This window comes from Electrophorus electricus, chromosome 4 (assembly GCF_041902795.1).
Source record: "Electrophorus electricus isolate QZ-2024a chromosome 4, ASM4190279v1, whole genome shotgun sequence".
Lineage (NCBI taxonomy): Eukaryota > Metazoa > Chordata > Actinopteri > Gymnotiformes > Gymnotidae > Electrophorus > Electrophorus electricus.
The window spans coordinates 35710001-35732413 of NC_137500.1; the positions used below are offsets into that span (position 1 = coordinate 35710001).

The window sequence follows — 22413 nt, forward strand, 5'->3', positions numbered from 1 at the left end:
AAACTGAAGTGCTGTGGTACACTGGATGTACAGTAACTGAAGGACAGGGGATAGTGTCCATTTATCAGTGCCCATGTGATGTTTAAGGGGACGGCAGAAAAAATATGTTTGATATTTTAATGACATTGTACAAACTGAAGCCCACTTTCGCAGTCATTGGCATGTTTTGCATTTTCGGATTTGTGAGTATGCTGTTCCACTGGGAATGCCGAGAGGAGATCCTTCACTGTTAGCTCGGGTGGGATTATGTCCAATCAAGGTTCCATTGTGTGGAGTCGCCGCATTATGAAACGTGGCAAAGCTGCACAGACCTCCGGCACTAAACACAGAAACACGTCTGATTGGCCCTCACGCTCTGAGGCCAAGGCAGGGGCTTCTGGGATCAGCAGGGAAATCAGCAAGTACTGGTAGTGGAGGCAGGCTGACAGAGCCCCAATACGCAGCCTCTACGGTGTGTCTTTACCCAAGATTCCTATCACCGCTGGAGAACGTCGGACTGTCTCTGCCGAAACAGCATGGCAAACAAGCCAAGCTCACAGCTGTGCTCCCAGTGTCCTGTCGTTCCCGCGTTCTGGTTCTCCGCGGTCCTCCTTTCCCTCCTGCTTTCCTCGGGGGCTTTGCGCTCCTTTTCTTCAAGCTTCCTTTCACGTTTCATTTGGTTCTCGTTCTCCGTTCCTTTCTGTTGTTCAGGTTTGCGCAAAAGGCCGCTTGCCCAGATCTTCTAACAACAGGTTTGTGAGTTCAAGTTTAACTGCAGTGACAGAGGAGGAGATGCCGTTCATCAGTCACACATCATCCAACCGGGGTCTCGCGCACACACACACACACACACACACACACACACACACACACACACACACATCTCGTTCCAGAAATCCCTTTGTCTTTGCACCAAGAATCGCCATATCCCCACACACGATTTCCCTCAAACCCCCCGAGCTTAATGAGATCCTGTTAGTGCCATGGCAACTGCGAGCCTCCACGTCGCGGCGAGCCCGATCTCTCCCACTCGCGCAAGGCACCAAGCGAGTGATGCGCCCGCGCGGCAGCGCTTAGCGTCCTGTGCTGAGCGTCTCCCTGTCTTCCCAGGAGAGCAGGCGAGAGACTGTGCGCTAGCGTTAAAGTGTTGATTTTCCTGAGTGGAGGGTGTCTGTGCTAATGGACGTGTCAGGCTTCAGTGCAGTCTGCTGAGACTCATCACGACAGAAACCTTCTGATTACTGTTAGTCCTGCCTCAGTGCTTCCAGTCGTCTTCTGTGACTGTCTCAAATGCAGTCTAGCCTTTCCTGGTGAGCTGCATTCTGGTTAAAGAGTCTACAGATAACCTTGTCAGTGCGTACCAACTAAACCGACAAACCAGCCTACCAGAGTCCTCGCCAACCAGCTGCTAACCTTCCACCAGTGAGCTACCAATTAGCGCCTCTGTTTACAGCAGCTCACTCTCAGACTGATGCTGCTGCTAATCTACTTTTGCCCAGAACCAAGACCACCCTAAACACACTCACACACACACACACACACACACACACACACGCGTTGTGTTAGTAACACCGGCTTCTTTGCCGCCCACCCTTCTCCCCCCAGGGACTGGAGATCAGGACTCAATTAGGGAGGCATTCCGGGAATGCTTTCAGAAGGATGAAAAGAGAACAGAAGATGCCTGCCTGCTGTTGATTTTCCCGACCCGCTGTTGCCTTGATCTGAATTTGTCATGGGCCGTGTCGAACAGGCCCCACGAAGAAGGGGGGTGGGGGTGGGGAGGCTGGGTGCCAGAAAGGGATCGCGTACAGCAGCCCTGCTTAGCCCCGAGGACCTCCGGCACCCAGACACACTGCCGCACGACCCTGACGATGCTACTTCAGCTACTGGGCCGCAGCCGGCCGAGAGAACGCCTCCGTTCCACAACGGCTTTCTCGGCCGAGTAACGCTAACGGCTCAGTCCCCACCGATGGCGTCGCTTTCCTCCGACGCACAGAAGCAGCGGCGCGGCTCTGACCGACAGCAGCCCTTCCCTCCTGTCCGCAGAGGCCAATCGACACTCGTCTGATAGGCAGGAAATGGCACGGCGCCGCCGCTGAGCAGAGGAAACGTTGACGCGGGCCGTGTGTGTGTGCGTGTGTGTGTGACGCGGGCCGCTCCGTCCGTGGTGCCCGGGAGAAGCCGTTTCCGGCGAAGGACAACTGACTTACCTGTCTTGTGGATCTCGTATCGCAGCGAGAAGCCCGCCCCCTGGTGGGCGTAGTCGGACACGAATCGGATGTGCAGCACGGGGCCCGAGGAAATGATGGCAGGAGGGGCAATGTTACTGCAGTGCTTCCCAAGGAGGTCGGCCGAGTCAGAGGTGCCGTCACGGATCTCGATGAAGTCATACCTGCGGAGGCAGAGGGCACGCGTGAGGGCCCTAACTCCAGCACGGGTCTAACTCCAGCACGGGTCTAACTCCAGCACGGGTCTAACTCCAGCACGGGTCTAACTCCAGCACGGGCCTAACTCCAGCACGGGTCTAACTCCAGCACGGGTCTAACTCCAGCACGGGTCTAACTCCAGCACGGGTCTAACTCCAGCACGGGTCTAACTCCAGCACGGGCCTAACTCCAGCACGGGTCTAACTCCAGCACGGGTCTAACTCCAGCACGGGTCTAACTCCAGCACGGGTCTAACTCCAGCACGTTTGACCTCTCTGGCCCAGCCTAAAACAGATACCCGCTCACCGGCGCAGCGAGCGCTCGCAGCAAAACACACCCTCAGCTGTTTCTGCTTGGATGGTAAATGCTGCAATTACACCAGGACTGGAGTATCCTGACAAACACATAACAAAAGCCTTCTGTTGTCTTCTAAAATATCATTACAGCGAGCTGCCAAACACTCACAGGTACAGGTGGGAGTACAATCAGCACTAATAAGATGAGAACAGAGATGGATATGAGCCTATATGGGAAACCAAACACACACACACACACACCCATACCCACACCCCCCCCATGCAAAAATCATAGGCTTTTAATGGTTATTTCACTTCAACATCACCACATAATGGGTTTTCTCCTCTGTTTATTCTCATTCTTTGACCAGGTTAAAATGTCATTGCTTAAGGAGTTTACACACACACACACACACACACACACACACACACACACACACACACACATACACCATGGTCAAAGTAGCTTGACATAAATTAGAAAAAAAAAAAAAAAAAAACCTCTTATGAATATCCAGCACTTCTACCCTAATTACACAGAATGGACTCCATCCCTCAGAGAAGCCAAACGCGAACCCTGAGAACTAAAGCCAGCGGTCCTTGATCGGGGACGAGAGACAAGGAGGCAGCCAATGCGGCCGTAGTTTTAGCGTGGCCTGGCCGAACCTGGCCGGGCACTGAAGTCCGTGATTCCCTGCGCGCGCGCGCCGCCGCAGCACCAGCGAAGCCTCTCGGAAGATAAGTCGTGCTCTCGGATGCAGGGCTTTCGGAATATGTCTCAGCGATAGGCTTGCACGATAGGAGCTGGCATGCCATATTGCGATTGCGATATGCCCTGCAACATATTAAAAAACACCGGCAGACCTTGGATGTAACGCGGTTAAATATTGAGCATTTTGAGTGAAGTTATTAACATTTGCAGGAATGTGAATGTTATGATTCATCGTAAACACCCATGGAACAGACAGCTGGAATATTATCTGAGCTTAGCCAGGATGACCACATCGCACTATAAAAATCTTTTATTCTGGAGCTCATTTGCATATGGCAACCTTCTGCAGAATCCGTACTGAAAAGGCCACTATTGCAAATTAAAAAACCTTTTATGGTGCAGAAATAAGCATCTTTGCTTATGACTGCAGTGTTTAAAACCGTGAATCACTAATTCTTTTTCAGACTTCCTGTGGAGCAAAGTAACGTTTCTGTTACAGCACGTGTGGTTATGAATCTGGGCATCTATCTTATATATTCTCAGCCCTGCCCTGAGCCGCTGTGAAGTGAGAGGTCAGCGCACCATGGAAACCCAACCGGCCAGAGAACGGACCGGTAAGACCAGGTTAAAAGAGGCCAGGGATCAGCTCTAAAAAACCTCCACAAACACAGGGAGTCAGAATCCCCCGAGAGTCAGGAGAAAGTCATCAGGGCTTTTCAAATATGAAGCATCCCTTTGCATCGGGTGAATAATAACGATGTGTGAATATTCTCACACTTCTCTTTGCCAAAGTCGGAGCATGCCGGGCGCTAACCTGTGGGCACGCGCGGTCTCGTCTACACCTGCAGCAGGGAGTTCCACCTTCCCATTTCCTTTCCTCTCCTTTATTAAATTACTATCAAGCTTTGTTTGATGGAAGATGTGACAGACATTTTTTTTCCTGTGGAAGGTGAAGACTAGGAAGCTGTGGGAGAGAGAGAGAGAGAGAGAGAGAGAGAGAGAGAGAGAGAGTGAGAGAGAGGGAGAGAGAGTGAGAGTGAGAGAGAGAGAGAGAGAGAGAGAGAGAGAGAGAGAGTGAGAGAGAGAGAGAGAGAGAGAGTGAGAGAGAGGGAGAGAGAGTGAGAGTGAGAGAGAGAGAGAGAGAGTGAGAGAGAGAGAGAGAGAGAGAGTGAGAGAGAGAGAGTGAGAGAGAGAGAGAGAGTGTGAGAGAGAGAGAAAGAGTGAGAGTGAGAGAGAGAGTGAGCGAGAGAGTGAGCGAGAGAGAGAGAGTGAGAGAGAGAGACACAAATGTGAGAAAAATGAGAGAGAAAATGTGTGAGAGAGGAGAGAGAGAGAGAGAGAGACAGAGAGAGAGAGAGAGAGAGAGAGAGAGAGACAGAGAGAGAGAGAGACAGAGATACAGAAACCTGATACTGCCTTTGGCTCATTAAGTGACAGACACCGGCAGGTGTCTTCAAAGGCCTTTAGCACATAAACCCACCCCAACACACACATCCATCTACACATATATGCAACAACATTCATTACAGATATACAGGCAAAGACAGACACACAAATCCAATCACATAGACCCTAATCAGCTACAGAATATGCACCATACAGTTCAAAGCAGTCTCAGTCTGTCTCTGTCTCTCTCTCTCTCTCTGCCTCTCCCTCTCTCTCTCCCCCTCCTTCAGCTCTATCATGCTGACAGGCAGGAGGAAGGAGGCCTGCGTCATTTGTCTCGGCGCTATCAGAGGGAGCTGCAGGTGGCACCGGGGCAGGTCTAGTTGCCCGCAGACTCCAATTCAGCCCCTTCCTCAATTAACACACCCACACTGCCACTGCTACAATAGCAACATTCAGCCAGTGATGAGGACCCACGCGGCGCGCTGCTCTCACCGGACGCCCGGCCAGCAGCCCCGCGGCAAATGCAAAGCATAATAAGATTTCTATAGATTTTATTATAGGATGTGGTTGCCATGGTTCAGTGGGTAGGTGAGGATGTCGGGAATAACGTTTTTTGAGAAGCTGTGAAAATAAGCATTTACGTGTTCCCTTCTGCCAAAAAGAGAGTTTAGTTCTTCTGCTTGTTCTTTCTCTATCGTTTTGACTTTAATTTTGTCAAGTTGTAATTTTGACTTTAGTTTTCTCATGTAGCTATACGTGTTTCCATGTGACTTTCATCATAGAGTTTGATATGATGAGTGTAATTTGTGAATGTGTCTGTGTTTCTCTCTGTGTGTGTGTGTACACATTTGCCTGACCTCCTGCCCTCTGAACCTCCTGTTAATTGTCTTTCACACGTTCCATCTTTCAGGCGGGAATCTTTTTCACACCTGCACTTAGCCATCAAGTTTCAGAGGACCCCTACCGACTACAGCAAACACACACCCCTTCACTCGCTCTGTTAGCGCAGGGCTAAGGGACGGCTGCCCTTCATATAGTGACACACAATGACCATCAGTGCTAACGCCACACCCAAGACAATGATCTGTTTACAGTACAACAACACCCGTAAAACTCGCAGCTTACCATCAGCTAACAGCGAGATTAAAAACTGATGGGAAACAGGTCATAGCACACAGTCCCAGGTCTCAGGAAGGAATGTGCAGATTAACATCTCCCAAATAACTCCCCTGACGAGACGTCGCCCGCTTATAAAACAGAGGGACAAATACGAACGTCGCACAGGACGTGCAGAACTGCCCAGAGGAGAAATGAATATGCTGAACGTGGCAGTAAAATATGAACTGGGGGTGTCGGAGTGAAATCACAGCCTGTGCTCCTGCGAGGCATTTGTTTCCCTGTCAAAACAAACAGCACCTTGATTTCACATGAGTCCATTATTGCCTATAAGACAGAACAAAGGAGGTACAGTAAAGTGAGAGTCAGTGAAGGCTTACTGGATGTAAAAGACACTCGTGCTGGGTTTCTGGTGTTTAGTGTCTGCACATTCAAAGCTAAGGTTTCATATAACACGGGCCAGTATAACATAGGCCGATTTATGACCTGTTGCATGTGTGTCAGTAAGCCTGGCTTTAGATCTCAGAGCACGTCTGCACAGAGACAAGGCCGTGGCCCTTAGTCTGTGTGACGTAAGAGAGTCTTTGATGTCCGTAACGGATGTGTCTGCAACCCGAGTACGCCTGTTACATGCAAGAGACCTGGCCGGATCCCCCCCGGGTCCGGTTCACCTCTACGCTGCCCATTGATTCTTCATTACGAACAGAAAATAGCCATTGATCACGTTGACCCGGATTCCCCCCTAACCCCTGACTTCGGGGAGCGATGTAGGCTGACGTTATCGCCGTCGCCGCCGCTAGCCTGTGTGTGACTTCGCACGGCATCCGAGCCGGCAGGCCTACCGACTCATGCTGGACCTGTCACGGCCACGAATTCCAGTAACGGATCGCGAAGACGTAGTCGACTGAAGCAAAAAAGACCGGCAACGAGCACCCGCTCGTGTACGCTAGCCTTCGTTGTCTGCCTTCCTCATCATCTCTGCCTGGAGTTATAAACGGAGGGAGACTGGCTGCTGGAGACTGGCCCGAGCAAGCAGAGCTAGTCTAGCCCACTAGCATCAGAGCTAAAATCCTCTCCGTCTCGCGGACGACTTGCAAACGCAGGCAGCTGTTCTCTGTACTCTGACCTCAGCTCGGCAGGCACCGGGAGCCGAGAAGGCCGAAACGCTCGGTTGCGCGTGAGCCGCACTGCTAGCGCTAATCTGCGGGGTAAATACACCCCCAACAGTATACACACTGTAAAACAGAGGGAAATAATGAACTCCAGCTGTTGGTTGCTCCAGAGCTAGAACTGAGTCAACAGCCTTAATGCACGCTGCACACACACCATGACATTATGGCGATTGGTAATTTCCAGATACACAAAAAAAAGTGAGCCGCGCTTTCGTAGTCACATAACAATGCGGCGGCCCTGCGCACTACAGAAGGATCCTGCTCAGAATTAATCAAATCCTTCACAAACGGGGAATGAAATATGTATGTTCTGCATATTAATACAGAAATTAGATAACATCAAACTGGAATACTGTGCCAGCAGGGAAGAGAAAAGAGAGAGAGAGCGAGAGAGAGAAAGAGAATGAAAGAGATTCCAAAGGAGGAAAAAGGGATGAAAATGAAATAAAATAGGAATACAGAGAGAGAGAGTGAAAACATCACCTTCAACCAGCTCATATGAGTCTATATCTATTATTCGTGTCATTATGCCATTCAGCAGTGTGGCTTTGCTGATTGAATTACAGATATATCATAATAAATCATCTCACTCTTATTATATTTATTCAGCATCAATCTATTTATAACCCTGAGGGGCAGGAGGCTCTTGGCGTGGTGCCATAACTGGGGAACGATCTCCTGAATTTCAATGCAGCCTGTAAAGTGTGGCACACTGCAGCATGGGTCATGGCAGGGGGTGCAGAGCTGTGGGGATTATTCCAGCTGAGCTGTGAGCTCCCGGCTCCTGGTGCCCAGCCTGACACTGCGCTCCTCTCCATCGCCAACTCTCCCGCCTCAGACGCCAATGTGCCACCCCGCCCTCCTCTCCTCGCGGCTCTCCTCCGTCTCTGAAGTCGCAGCCACGGCCGTGCCCGTATCTGGGCCGCGGGCCCCCCTCCCCCGGTGCTCGCGTTTACGGAAGCAGGTGCCCATCTCTCTCCTCTCTGTCTTTCGCTTCTTCCATTTCTGAACCTGATGGTCTTGTTCGCTCCCCTCCCCTCCCCTGGGGAGATAAGAGGAAGGCAGAGCAGGGCCGAGGCAGGGAGGGACAGAAAATCAACAGAACGGGAGTCCCAGGCGTGCCCCTGTAGCGCCGTAGCCCCCGTGCTTTCTCTACCAGGCCGGGAGAAGACCCCGGGCCTGGGCCACCTCTTCCGCCGTCCTCTTCCGAAGCACGTAGACCACTTCGGTGTACTCCGGACTGTGAGAAACATGTGTTTTTGCTGCTGATCCCCGAGCATAATCACGTCTGACAGCTAAAACTCTTCAGGTTAAATAAATTAAATATGGCACTTAACGGCCACGTGACTGGCGACCGCTAGTGAACCGAGTGGGGCCCGCGGAGCCGATGTACAGTCTGCCCACAACACTGCGCTGGGAGGGCTGGCACACACCGGTGGCCCACACACAGGCAGAGGGGAGGCACATACGGAAAATCACACGGTCCGATGGAAAATAAGACACGGCAAAGCCACAGCTCTTATTACGAGCTGAAATAAGCACTTATGTACATTACACACACACACACACACACACACACACACATTCATAAACATGCACACAAAAACATCAGAAAACGGGATGTTTGCTGAAGCACAGCTCTGGTGAGAAAGCAAGACGCTCTCACCCACAGGCGGGATTACTGCTGTGTGCTGCTGGCTGGAGGGTGGTGCAGTCTAGTCTCGGTGGCGTAGTGGAATCTCCCCACCACACTCAGCAGCACCACCCACACTCCCCCACCTCCCGCTCCCACCCTGGATCTGGATGAACGTGCTGCGCTCTGCTGTCGTCTCCTCGGAGTCTGGGCTCTAGCCTGAGGGGCTGTCACTACAGGAGCCATCAGTGCAACACTGCTCTTAATTCATCTCCAAAACCCTGCCTATTCAGACACTCGCGCGCGCGCGCGCACACAGCATATTGATACAGCTTGCGAGCTCAGCATGCTACAATAGAGGTGTCTGTCCTCTTTACAGAGGCGTTCCTGTACGCATCTCCAACATGGCAGCTCCCTAGCCTACCTCTTTTCTCAGGACATGCTGTTTACTCCCGTGAAGACGTCCAGAAAAGCCAGCCGGAGACCGTGTGACGACGTGCCGTTGGCTCCCAGGTCTATGAACATTAATGAGATGCGTGCATTTACTAGGCATTCCCAATTAAGCTCGCGCTCACCGTTAAGAGCAGACTTGGCGCTAGAGGCCCTGACCCTAATTCAACCGTCCGGTTCCAGAGCAGAAATTATCATCACTTGGGGAAAGGTCTAGGATAAAAGGGAAGTAACGGCTTTGGGTCACTGTCAACCACGCCCTATAGGCTGATGTGGTCAGTTAACTGCTCCTGTAGTCAACCACGCCCTGTAGGCTGATGTGGTCAGTTAACCGCTCCTGTAGTCAACCACGCCCTGTAGGCTGATGTGAAATAGGTGAACTATGCAAGATTTATTCCTAAAGTTTGAAATGATCTCAAATACTGACAAACTGTCATCCTATTATGAGAAGATAGAAAAGACAATGCTGTAGAATGATTATATATCTGTAGAATGATTATACATCTATAGAATGATTATACATCTGCCTGCCACAACATGAGGAACAGTGAATAATCCACCCAATCGCAACACACACACACACATGCACACACGCATGCACACACACACGCACGCACGCACGCACGCACGCACACACACACACACACACACGCACGATCGCACACACACACACACACACACACACACACACACACACGCACGCACGCACGCACACACGCACGCACGCACACACGCACGCACGCACACACGCACGCACACACGCACACACACGCACACACACACACACATACACACACGCACGATCGCACACACACACACACACACACACACACACACACACACACACACACGCACACACACACACACACTCCTCTGCTCCCTCCTCAGCAGACAGCTCACAGACAGACCTTGTTCGTAAACACCTTTATGTACTTATTTATTATCATATTGTTTATTCTGTCTCGACTTCAAACGCTAGTGAGCATTATTACAGTACTTTTCATGATAAGAATCATCAAATGAACTTGTTATTTTAATGCTAACTTGGCAATACTGTAAGTGAATATGGTGATGCCAGTAAAGCTTAGTGAACTGAACCGCAGTAAAAGTGTGAGTATAGAAGCAGGGCTAATGAGCTCTGGAAGGGTCAAGACTGCACTCCGACAGAGACGCAGTCTCCCTCACGTCTCCACATTAGCCATCTGCTTTCAGCTCAGCTGTGCTTGGACTTCAAACCAAGCACACGCCTCACAGGATGGAGCATCGCTACCCATCACTCTTGAGACGCACAACAAGAACCAAAGCCACTGTGGGCAAGATGTAAAAAACCACACTATATATATACATATATACCATATGTGTACATACACACACACACACACACACACATATATATATAAAGAGAGAGTGAGAGACAGTGAGCGTCTGTCAACTCTAGGAAGTAGGGAAGAATAATGTTCTGAGTTGTTGGTCTTAGATTTGTTTGTGTGAACTCAGGAGGATTGTCTCTCAGAAAGCGTAGAAAAATGCATGCTGGCCTCCTTTCTAAAAAGAGTGATGTGAACTAGGGCTCCATAAATAAATAAGGGCTTCACTGGCGTCCTGTTTACTTGTGTGGACTTGTGTACAGGAAGAGCAGCTCCCAACAGCACCTGTGCTGAGAGGTGTGTGATGTCATATTATTTGCCCTCATGCAGAAGAGAAGACACACACACACACACACACACAGACCCATACACCCATACACATACTGACACACATACACACACACACACACACACACACACACACACACACACACACACACACACAGACCCATACACCCATACACATACTGACACACACACACACACACACACACACCCATACACCCATACACATACTGACACACACACGCACACACACACACACACACACACACACACACACACACACACACACACACAGACCCATACACATACTGACATACACACACACACACAGACCCATACACCCATACACATACTGACACACACACACACACACATACACACACACACACAGACCCATACACCCATATACATACTGACACAGATACACACACACACACAGACCCATACACCCATACACATACTGACACACACACACACACACACAGACCCATACTGACATACACACACACACACACAGACCCATACACCCATACACATACTGACACACACACACACACACACACACACACAGACCCATACACCCATACACACACACACAGACCCATACACCCATACACATACTGACACACACACACACACACACACACAGACCCATACACCCATACACATACTGACACACACACACACACACACACACACAGACCCATACACCCATACACATACTGACACACACACAGACCCATACACCCATACACATACTGACACACACACATACACACACACACACACACACACACACACACACACACACAGACCCATACACCCATACACATACTGACACACACACACACACACACACAGACCCATACACCCATACACATACTGACACACACACACACACACACACACACACACACAGACCCATACACCCATACACATACTGACACACACACACACACCCATACACATACTGACACACACACACACACAGACCCATACACATACTGGCACACACAAACACACACACAGACCAATACACATACTGACACACACACACAGACCCATACACCCATACACATACTGACACACACACACACACACACACACACACACACACAGACCCATACACCCATACACATACTGACACACACACACACACACACACACACACACACACACACACACACAGACCCATACACACACACACACACACACACACACACACACAGACCCATACACCCATACACATACTGACACACACACACAGACCCATACACCCATACACATACTGACACACACACACAGACCCATACACCCATACACATACTGACACACACACACACACACACAGACCCATACACCCATACACATACTGACACACACACACACACACACACAGACCCATACACCCATACACATACTGACACACACACACACAGACCCATACACCCATACACATACTGACACACACACACATACACACACACACACACACAGACCCATACACCCATACACATACTGACACACACACACACACACACACACACACACACACAGACCCATACACCCATACACATACTGACACACACACACACACCCATACACATACTGACACACACACACACACACACACACACACACACACACAGACCCATACACCCATACACATACTGACACACACACACACACACACACACACAGACCCATACACCCATACACATACTGACACACACACACACACACACACAGACCCATACACCCATACACATACTGACACACACACACACACACACACACACACACACACACACACACACACACAGACCCATACACCCATACACATACTGACACACACACACACACACACACACACACACAGACCCATACACCCATACACATACTGACACACACACACACACACACACACACACAGACCCATACACCCATACACATACTGACACACACACACAGACCCATACACCCATACACATACTGACACACACACACACACACACAGACCCATACACCCATACACATACTGACACACACACACACACAGACCCATACACCCATACACATACTGACACACACACACACAGACCCATACACCCATACACATACTGACACACACACACATACACACACACACACACACAGACCCATACACCCATACACATACTGACACACACACACACACACACACACACACACACACACAGACCCATACACCCATACACATACTGACACACACACACACACCCATACACATACTGACACACACACACACACACACACACACACACACACACACAGACCCATACACCCATACACATACTGACACACACACACACACACACACACACAGACCCATACACCCATACACATACTGACACACACACACACACACACACAGACCCATACACCCATACACATACTGACACACACACACACACACACACACACACACACACACACACACACACACAGACCCATACACCCATACACATACTGACACACACACACACACACACACACAGACCCATACACCCATACACATACTGACACACACACACACACAGACCCATACACCCATACACATACTGACACACACACACACACACACACAGACCCATACACCCATACACATACTGACACACACACACACACACACACAGACCCATACACCCATACACATACTGACACACACACACACACACACACACACACACACACACACACACACAGACCCATACACATACTGACACACACACACACAGACCCATACACCCATACACATACTGACACACACACACACACACACACACACACACACACACACACACACACACACAGACCCATACACCCATACACATACTGACACACACACACACACACACACACACACACACACACACACACACACACACACACACACATACACAGACCCATACACCCATACACATACTGACACACACACACACACACACACACACACACACACACAGACCCATACACCCATACACATACTGACACACACACACACAGACCCATACACCCATACACATACTGACACACACACAAAAAAAAATAGAGGAACAAATGTGACAAGAAAGCAAAGTGATGGAGAAAGGCTGAGTGTCAGCTGAGCGTGAGCGCTGAAAGACATCTTTCAACAACAGCTAGTAAAATATTAATGCTCTAATTCCAACAAAGGAATGTCAGAACCCATTTCATAAATCTCCCATTAAAAACACATCTATGTATAATTAATAGAGCCAAAATGTTAATAAATGGCAAAGGGAAAAGAGGCAATATATAGGGAGAGAGAGAGAGGGAGAGAGAGAGAGAGAGAGAGAGACAGACAGATCCTGAAGTGGCAGCTTGTGACGAGCTTTGTAGGCCTGCTACAGAAGTCTGCGGAAAACAGTTTGTGAAACATGACTCAAAATGTCACAGACTCTGCAACGAGCAAAGCGTGTATCCCTGCCAACGTCACTAAATAAAACAGCGTTTTAGCTCTGAAAAGCGCTGAAATGAACCGGCTCTCTCTCTCTCTCTCTCCGTGCGGGGCCTCCCTCCAGCCTGTCATCCGTGACCCTTGCATTACCGCTACTGACCAACAGGGGGAGGAAACACCACAGGTCGCCGAGCCTGCAGAATGCTCTCGAATTCCTACAGTACATTTTCAGAAATCCCCGAGTCGTGGCAAGGCTTTGTTTATTGGATATTTAATTAAAGTGGAGTCACCGCAGGCTTCCTCGGGGCGTTTGTGATGTTGACTACTGAGCCAGACTCAACAGTCTCCAGTAGGGCACCAGGAGATTCTCCAACCGTAGCTGGGAGACAGATTGGAAGCCTCAGCTGCCTGTTCGAATTCGACACTTTTTAAACAGGGAAGCGCTCTGGTCTTGTGGCATGAATTTAATAGCGGCGGGAAATACCATCCAAAAAAGCACTGAATATCAATGGCCTTGTGCCCTGAGCCACCCAGCAACTTCTAATGAGTCTCTGCGCTCACTCTCCATCTGTTGTGCTGCCCACAACTAACAGTGCTCTCAGCTCAGCAAAGAACCACGAGCAGTTCAGGAGCCTTAATTTAGGGCTTTGTAACACACTGCGCTATGTACAGTATAGCTACATAAAATGTTAAGAAGACCTAGATGTAGGAAGATGTTTGCGTGCCTCAGATGACAGCAGTGTATCTTATCTCATCAGTGATTAAGGCGTGCATACATTATTTATACAATTTATTCAACTGCTGGAAAGCCTTAGTTTCACATTGCTTCAGCCTGCATTTAGCCTACTTTAGCCTGTCTGCTCACCTGCAGTCGAGCTTCTCCAGCTCAAAGTGGGGGTTGAAGTTGAGGACGATGCGCTGGGACTGTTCAGGGGCCGTGATGACCCAGCGGCAGTCCTGGTGGGGCGGGTACTCCTGCGGGTAGCCGGGCGTGGTGATGTAGCCTGCATCGCTGGCGTCCCGGTGCCCTCCGCACGGCTCTGGGGATGGGAGGGAAAAGGTTCATCTTTAACGATTCAAAAGAGGTGACTCGGTCAGAGTGATTAAGCTGGACTCATACGATTCAGCAGCCCTGCTGATAGGGGTGCTGCTGACTCACACGATCCAACAGCTGCGATTCAAATGACTCTAATCAGATGTGATTCAAACGACTCAAATGAGCTGCGATTCGAACGACTCAAATCGGCGGCGATTCCAACGACTCAAATCGGCGGCGATTCCAACGACTCAAATCGGCGGCGATTCCAACAACTTGACTCGATCTTCAATAGGTAAGAACCAGCGAGCCCGAATGTACTTGTGATTCACAGGGCGCCTTTCAGTTTCACGGTGCGCGTTTTAAGACCTGTTTAAGGGACGGCGTAACAACAGAGACTTCCTGTCCTGCCGGAGGACCCGGTTGTGTTCATTCTGAACCAACACACCCTGGTCATCCTGCATGTCCTATCCATCAGCCAGTCGGAGAACACTGGGCTGCAGAGCAGGTGTACCGCGATCTGCAGTGCGCATTAGCACCAGGGACCAGCCATCTGCAAACTCTCAGCCACATTCTGCGGTATGACCTGCCCACGTCGAACCCCTCCAGCACACAAAGCCACAGTCCTGTGACAGGAAGCGATGGACAGGCCGTGTATCTGTTTCAGGTCAAAGGTCAACACAGGGCTATGAGATCAGCAATAAGCCACAATGGCGCCTTTCTGCATGGAGGGAACAGAGCCGGTCCTCTTTTATTCTTGTACTCCTTCACTCTCTGCCTCTCTATCTCACTGCTCCTGCAGTCTTCGCTTACCACACTCACCCACCTCAAACCTTCCGCTCCCTCAGCCATGACAATCCATCCCATTTTCATGCATTATCGCACTCGTGTGTGGCGTGCAGGCTGTTGAACCTGAGCCCCGGCTCAGAGCAGAGGCGGAGCTTACAGCTTGGGCACGGGCGGCGCGAGAGTGCGGTGGAGTTCAGTGCGAGATGGCACTGAACTGCTGCCGCCCCTGTTCCTCATGGAGAGGCCCAGTGGAGCATGCTGGGAAAGCATTCAGAGGAAGTCAGCGCTCAGACTGACAGTTTGGGGTCTGTGTTCGCTTTCCACGGATGTCCTGTGCACGATTGCACCTCGCTCACGTGCTCGCACGCTCGGGAGCGGTGCAGCTCACGTCCGAAATCCACGCGTGCCCGCGGGGTTCCAGGAACGCTGCCACCCCGCTCTCAACACCGACCTCCGGCCCTGACCCTCTCCTGACCTCCGCCATCGCGCGCACGCAAGTACGCTGGCTTTCCAAAAGCTCCTCTTGCCAACTAGTGAAAAGAAGAAAAAGACCAGACGCTCGAAATGTAATAGACTTTCAAGAGGTGACATTTGGAAAGCTATTATAGCTGTAGAGGTGTGCTTTCTGCTCTGCTGCGTATGATATGCCAGCCTGATGCTCATTTCCCACAGGGCTGTGCAGAGTGTTGCTCTGACGCACTCCACCGCAGTGCACACTCAGAGACCCCACATGAAACGCGAGGCAAATGGGAACATCCACAAACACTCCTGCCTCGGGAATCTAGTCGCCCCGCCCTGCCCTGCCCATCAGGGGCCGTGCAGGGCCGTGCAGGGGTGGGGTTGGGTGGTAGACCGGGACGTTCCTGCCAGGGCTTCCTGCCAACAGAAACAGTGGAGGGTCCAGACTGAATTTTAAATTATTTAAACCGTGAAAAATGTATTACTGAATAAACATGCATGCGATGTAGAATTGCCTCGGATCAAAACAACTCGGCGTTTGCTCACTCACTCGCAGTGTCTACTTTGAATTAACAAACAGCTTTTGATACATTCAAGGTTAGGAGTCCAAATGACCGTGCAGAAAACACACCGCATCCTGCCTGGGAAAGTGCCAGGCTCTTATCTGCTTACTAGACAAAAATGATCTGCTACTCTGAGTTGTTTTCACATCTTGAAAAACAGTTTAGGAAAGAATCTGGATGGAAACAACAAATTCTGGTTTTAAAGAAGCAGGGCTGAAACGTTGGCTAACCTCAACAGATATCTGTGCTGATCTAAACACCATGAGGGGGTCTTCTTTGGGGGAGTTTTAATGGTGGAGCTGATCCACCTGTTTGATCTTCAGACTTCACATAAGGAGTCGAAGACCAACTGTCCTCTTGCCAAGTAGCAGAGGTCATAGAGACCAGTCGAAGGTCACCCGCCCCTCGCATTACTAAACTTGGCACCACATACCTCAACAGTTTCTCTTCAGGCCTTCTTCCACGTGTGTGTGTGTGTGTGTGTGTGTGTGTGTGTGTGTGTGTGTGTGTGGGTTCGACAGTCTGACAGGCTCTCATTAGGGGGTGCTCTTCTTCCCTCAGCTCTGGGCCTCAGCCACACTGGCCTGTCACTGTGTGAGGATTCATTTCCGTTCAGAGAGAAAGAGAGAGAGAGAGAGAGAGAGAGAGAGAGAGAGAGAGAGAGAGAGAGAGAGAGATGAGAAGAAAGAGTGAGAGAAAAAAAGGAGGAGGAAAGAGGTGAGAGGATAGAGAGAGCGTGATAGAGATGGGGAGGTTGAGGAAGAGAGAAAGAAGTAGGGAAAAGGAGAGAGAGAGAGAGAGAGAGAGAGAAGGAGATAGAAAGATGCTGCTTCTGTGCTGCACGGTGGCCTCATGAATTATTGTGCCTGAGCCGCTAAAGTAGTGGATCCATCTACACACACTGCCATATGCTATCAGAGCGACACACAGCCACGGGGACCAGGACAAGGGGAACACTCTCAGCGTTTGGTGCATGTCTGTAAGACTTGATAGTGATGCGACTATGCACTTGCGAGTAGAATTATGTGTAGGTTGTAATGGAAGATGTAAATTTTCCTGCGACTGCGCCGTGAAACGTTCACACACCGTGGAGCTTCTTTTCTTCCTCATGCTAAAAAAAAAGTGTCACCTGACACCCACAAGCTGGATTTGTAGAATTATGGTATGGTATGTAGCTGCAAGGGTGGATTCCACATCACGGCGTTCACATATAATGTGGGCTTGCTGCCACTAGTGAAACCATTGCATCACACTCCTGTAACACCCACACAAACGCAACCCCCAATATCACAATGACATAAACACAGTCTCTCCAATTAATGCCCACCAGGCAAATGCCTGATTTTAAAATCCTAATCCTAAAAAAAACCCTTACTCTGCCAAGCCAATCAATATTGGATTGCTGCATAGATCTATACCATTTTCTTCAAGGGACTGAGTGCATGCACAGACTCACTCCTCCAAGCACCCTCCACGGCCCTGTCGGCGTCGGGGGGGGGGGGGGGGGTGATGAGTGCCTGTCTTCACCCAAACTGGGCAGAAGCAGAATGGGGAGCACAGAGAATATTGCCTTATCATGTCTGCTCTTCAGAAAGGCAACGGCAAGCCAGTGAGTTTGCACTACTCGGCCAGGGTATGCCGCCTGCCGGCCCGCGCGGGCCGGGCGTGTCTCGGCCATCTCTCCGCTTCGAGCCATGAGGAGCACTAAACGGGGCTAAGCAGAGGAGAGCCAACGGAGCTGCATTATTTATGGACCTCTCGGCTGTTTTGAATTTCACTTCAAATGCACTAGTTCAGCACTTTTTGTTCCATCACCTCGTGAGAAAAAAGAGAGAGAGGAAAAGGGAAAGAGAGGGAGAGAAAAGAGATGGAGGGGTGCAGAGAAAGAGAGAGAGAGAGAGCGAAAGACTCAATGAGTGAATAGTCATTAATTGGCTTGAATCCAAACAGATGACCTGCTTTCATCAGATTTATGGTCATATCATCCGCTAAATGGAACTTTATTGTTCTCTGAAAAAAAAGGGGAAGCTAAAAAAAACAAAACAACTTGATGACAAGATAAACTACAATTTCTATAATGGCTGTTGTTTTCATAGATACCACACATTTATCCAATTCCATCCAATTAGATGTGACAGCAACAGATGCTGTTCTAATTGGCTTGCTACACAACCTAAAGCGTTTTATTTCTGCTTTAGCGCCGATGTGAAATTATACTGTGGTATACTTTCTTTGGCATGAACTTGGCTGAGGGATTGCTCAGTAAGCATAGTTCTGCTCCTCCTGTCATCCTGCTGTCCATCTCTGAGAACACGCGCGCACACGCACACGCACACGCGAACACAAACACACATGCGTGCGTATGTGCACACTCACACACACATTAACATGCACATGCAGACAACACAAACAGATGCGGACACTCTCTAACACACACACACACACACGGGCTGGGCGGTAGCTGCCAAAGCGCTACATCTGCGTCTCATCAGCATGTGAGTGTCAACAGTGTAGAGAGCTGAGGTGGGCTGATCTGAACCTGACTGCGCAACTCTGGTGTTTCTCTGACTCACACACACGCGCGCGCACACACATTCACAGCAGGTTTCACGGGACTTTGTCACATGACTTACATTAAAGCAGAAGAAGGCAGCATTGAGGACAAGTGAACTGACACTCAGAGCAAAGGGAGCAGTAAAAACACAGATGAGCAGATGAGGACCGAAAGGCAGAGGCCTCAGAACGGCAAAAGCAGCACATGACAAACGGCCTTAACAGGGCCCTGATAAAAATCCAATGAAATTTTAAAAAGATCCTAACCACTCTGCATGCCACGGAGCGACTGGCCAGCAAGCAGAGCCATTTTCCTATTTCCCCCAGAAAGGCAGCCGAAAGTACAGCCAAGCTCCTATCGCCCAATTGAAAACACCCACAGAACCCAGCGAGGCCGGTTATGAAGCAGCAGTGAGCCCCTGCTGCTTTGTTTGCGTGGCCGGTAGCAGCACGCGCTCTCAGCCGGCGCAGCGCTGCTGGTTTCCAGAGCTGGCGCTCTGCAGGTGGCCAGGTGAACCGCCGCAGCTGCGCAGGCCTGTAATCAACAGCAGCAGCAGCGGCGGCGGCAGCAAAGCCTCCAGGCACAGCTGACCAGCACACGGCCCGACCCACACCGCAGCCGAGCAGCGGGCGCACCGAGGGTGCAGGAGGGCATGAGCGGGCGCGCACACACTCTCTCTCTCTCTCACACACACACACACACACACACTTTCTATTTCACACACATATACGCACATGTGCACACAGACATCCACACACTCATACACACATGCATGCACATACACTCACTCACTCTCTCTCTCTCTCTCTCACACACACACACACACACACACACACACACACACACACACAAAAAAAAACAAACATTCGTGCGCACACGTAGCGGAAGGCATTTCAGTCTGGTCAGGTGCCAGCGCTGCTAGCACGAGGGAGCGAGGCACGGAGAACACAGCGATAGCGGACTGGCATGCGCCAATAAGCTTTTCCGCTTTCACCGGGCGGACGTCCGCTAATAATTTTCTGACGCGAGAGACGGAACTTGCTCGCTCTCCCCTGGCCCTGTCCTGCGCACGCGGCCTCTTCCCAGATCTCCCTCTTGTTCTTCCAGACCCCACCCGCCACGCGCCACCCCGAGCAGCCATAACCCACGAGCACTCACCACGCCTGCCCGACCCCGCGAGCGCCTTAGTTCTAAGCGCTCGAGACATCGGACGCAGCCAATCAGACGCGCAGCCGGAGCGCTGACGCGGTGCTTCGTGACGGCGATAGACGCGAGCGAGCCCTGAGGAGAAGGTGCTCGTGGAGCACACACACTGCACACTGCTGTCAGTGACGCCAACAGTTTAACAAAATAGAAACTAAATAAATAAATAAGCAGATAAATAAATCTCGCACTAAACAATGTTTTTTTTTGTATAAACTTAAGGCACAAACTATGCGCTCCATTATAAACTACACATTTCAGTCTAGAAACCACACTGATACGGACCTTAGACAAAATTAATTTTCGCTATAAAGTGGAGTCGCTATATAATTAAGTTTGGTGAAAATATGCATTTTATGTGGAAAAGCTGACACAGATACACTCCACTGTTGTTTACTCTGAAAACGCATAACATTATTAAAACAGCAATATTACGCACAAAAGAACCCTTTACAAATAAAGAGGGTTCCGATCCCAAAAAGAGTGGAGTCAAAACAGTCTCCTGAGAAAGCCGATCACTTTCAAACATCATCACTGGTGTGCTGATTGCACGTATGCACCGTGTTCCGTTCCTCTGTTTTAGCTGACTACGCTTTGGTAGTATGAAACACGACGAGTTTTCATACACCGAGCACAAACCGGGGACTACGCAAACCGGGGACTACGCGAACTACACGCCCGTTCGGAGAACAGCACATGAATGCATATTTAGAAATATCATCCAAGTTCGGGAAAACGTTCAGTTATCGAACATATCTTTTTTTTTTTTTTTTTTTGCAGTGAAGCGTATAAAGTGACTTACGTGGAGCGTCGGGCTACGTCGAGACAAACGACCCACGCGCTCCCGTGAAGTGACCCGGTAGACAGGCGGCACGACCGTATCATAAACCTCGGGTCTCTATTTAAACAGAAGTCTATCCTTGTAAAATCTGTTTATAACAACCCACACGTTGTCATTCTTGACCAAACCCTAGCCACAAACACTACCCCAGCAAGTGCCAACCTTACAGATTCGTAACAAAAACGTGGGTATTAAGACCAAACTGGAACAAACGACATACAACGTGTTAGTTCCAGGTCCCTCTGGTACATTAGATTTATTATATATAATGGCAAAATAACACGCTATTTTACTAATCTTAAGAAACGTCCTATTCATGCGAAAAAACACAATTTTGACGCGAACAGCGCACGACTATATGGCGTACCGCTCACTTTTCGGCGCGATATAGAAATGTCCTAATTGAAGATGAATGACAATACTACCACTACCACAGAAACACGAAAATAAAATACGAAAATATATATTTTGGCTTTGCAATTGCTTTCACGTCGAAGTAATAAAGGCCAAAAAAAAGTCCAAATGAAGACGTGTGTCCATCGTAACCGCGCGAGGGGCACAGGTCTCCCCGCACGGACGCCAAACCGTTACCCCGACAAAACAAGTGGAGCATATAAGCTGAGTTCACACACACACACACACACACACACACACACACTCTATGGATGGCGCGGACCCGAGTCGCT

At 49.9% G+C, this 22413-nt stretch overlaps 1 protein-coding gene across 2 annotated transcripts in view; it reads right to left on the reverse strand.

Moving 5' to 3' along the window:
• nrp2b (neuropilin 2b) overlaps window positions 1-22413 on the reverse strand; it is a 71394-nt gene that overhangs the window by 47925 nt on the left and 1056 nt on the right. For both annotated transcript variants that reach the window (XM_035536547.2, XM_035536548.2), the window contains exons 2-3: window positions 15148-15322; window positions 2190-2371 (exon numbers count right to left, since the gene is read on the reverse strand). In XM_035536547.2, coding sequence (XP_035392440.1) covers window positions 2190-2371; window positions 15148-15322 — 357 coding nt within the window. The remainder of the gene's footprint in view (window positions 1-2189; window positions 2372-15147; window positions 15323-22413) is intronic.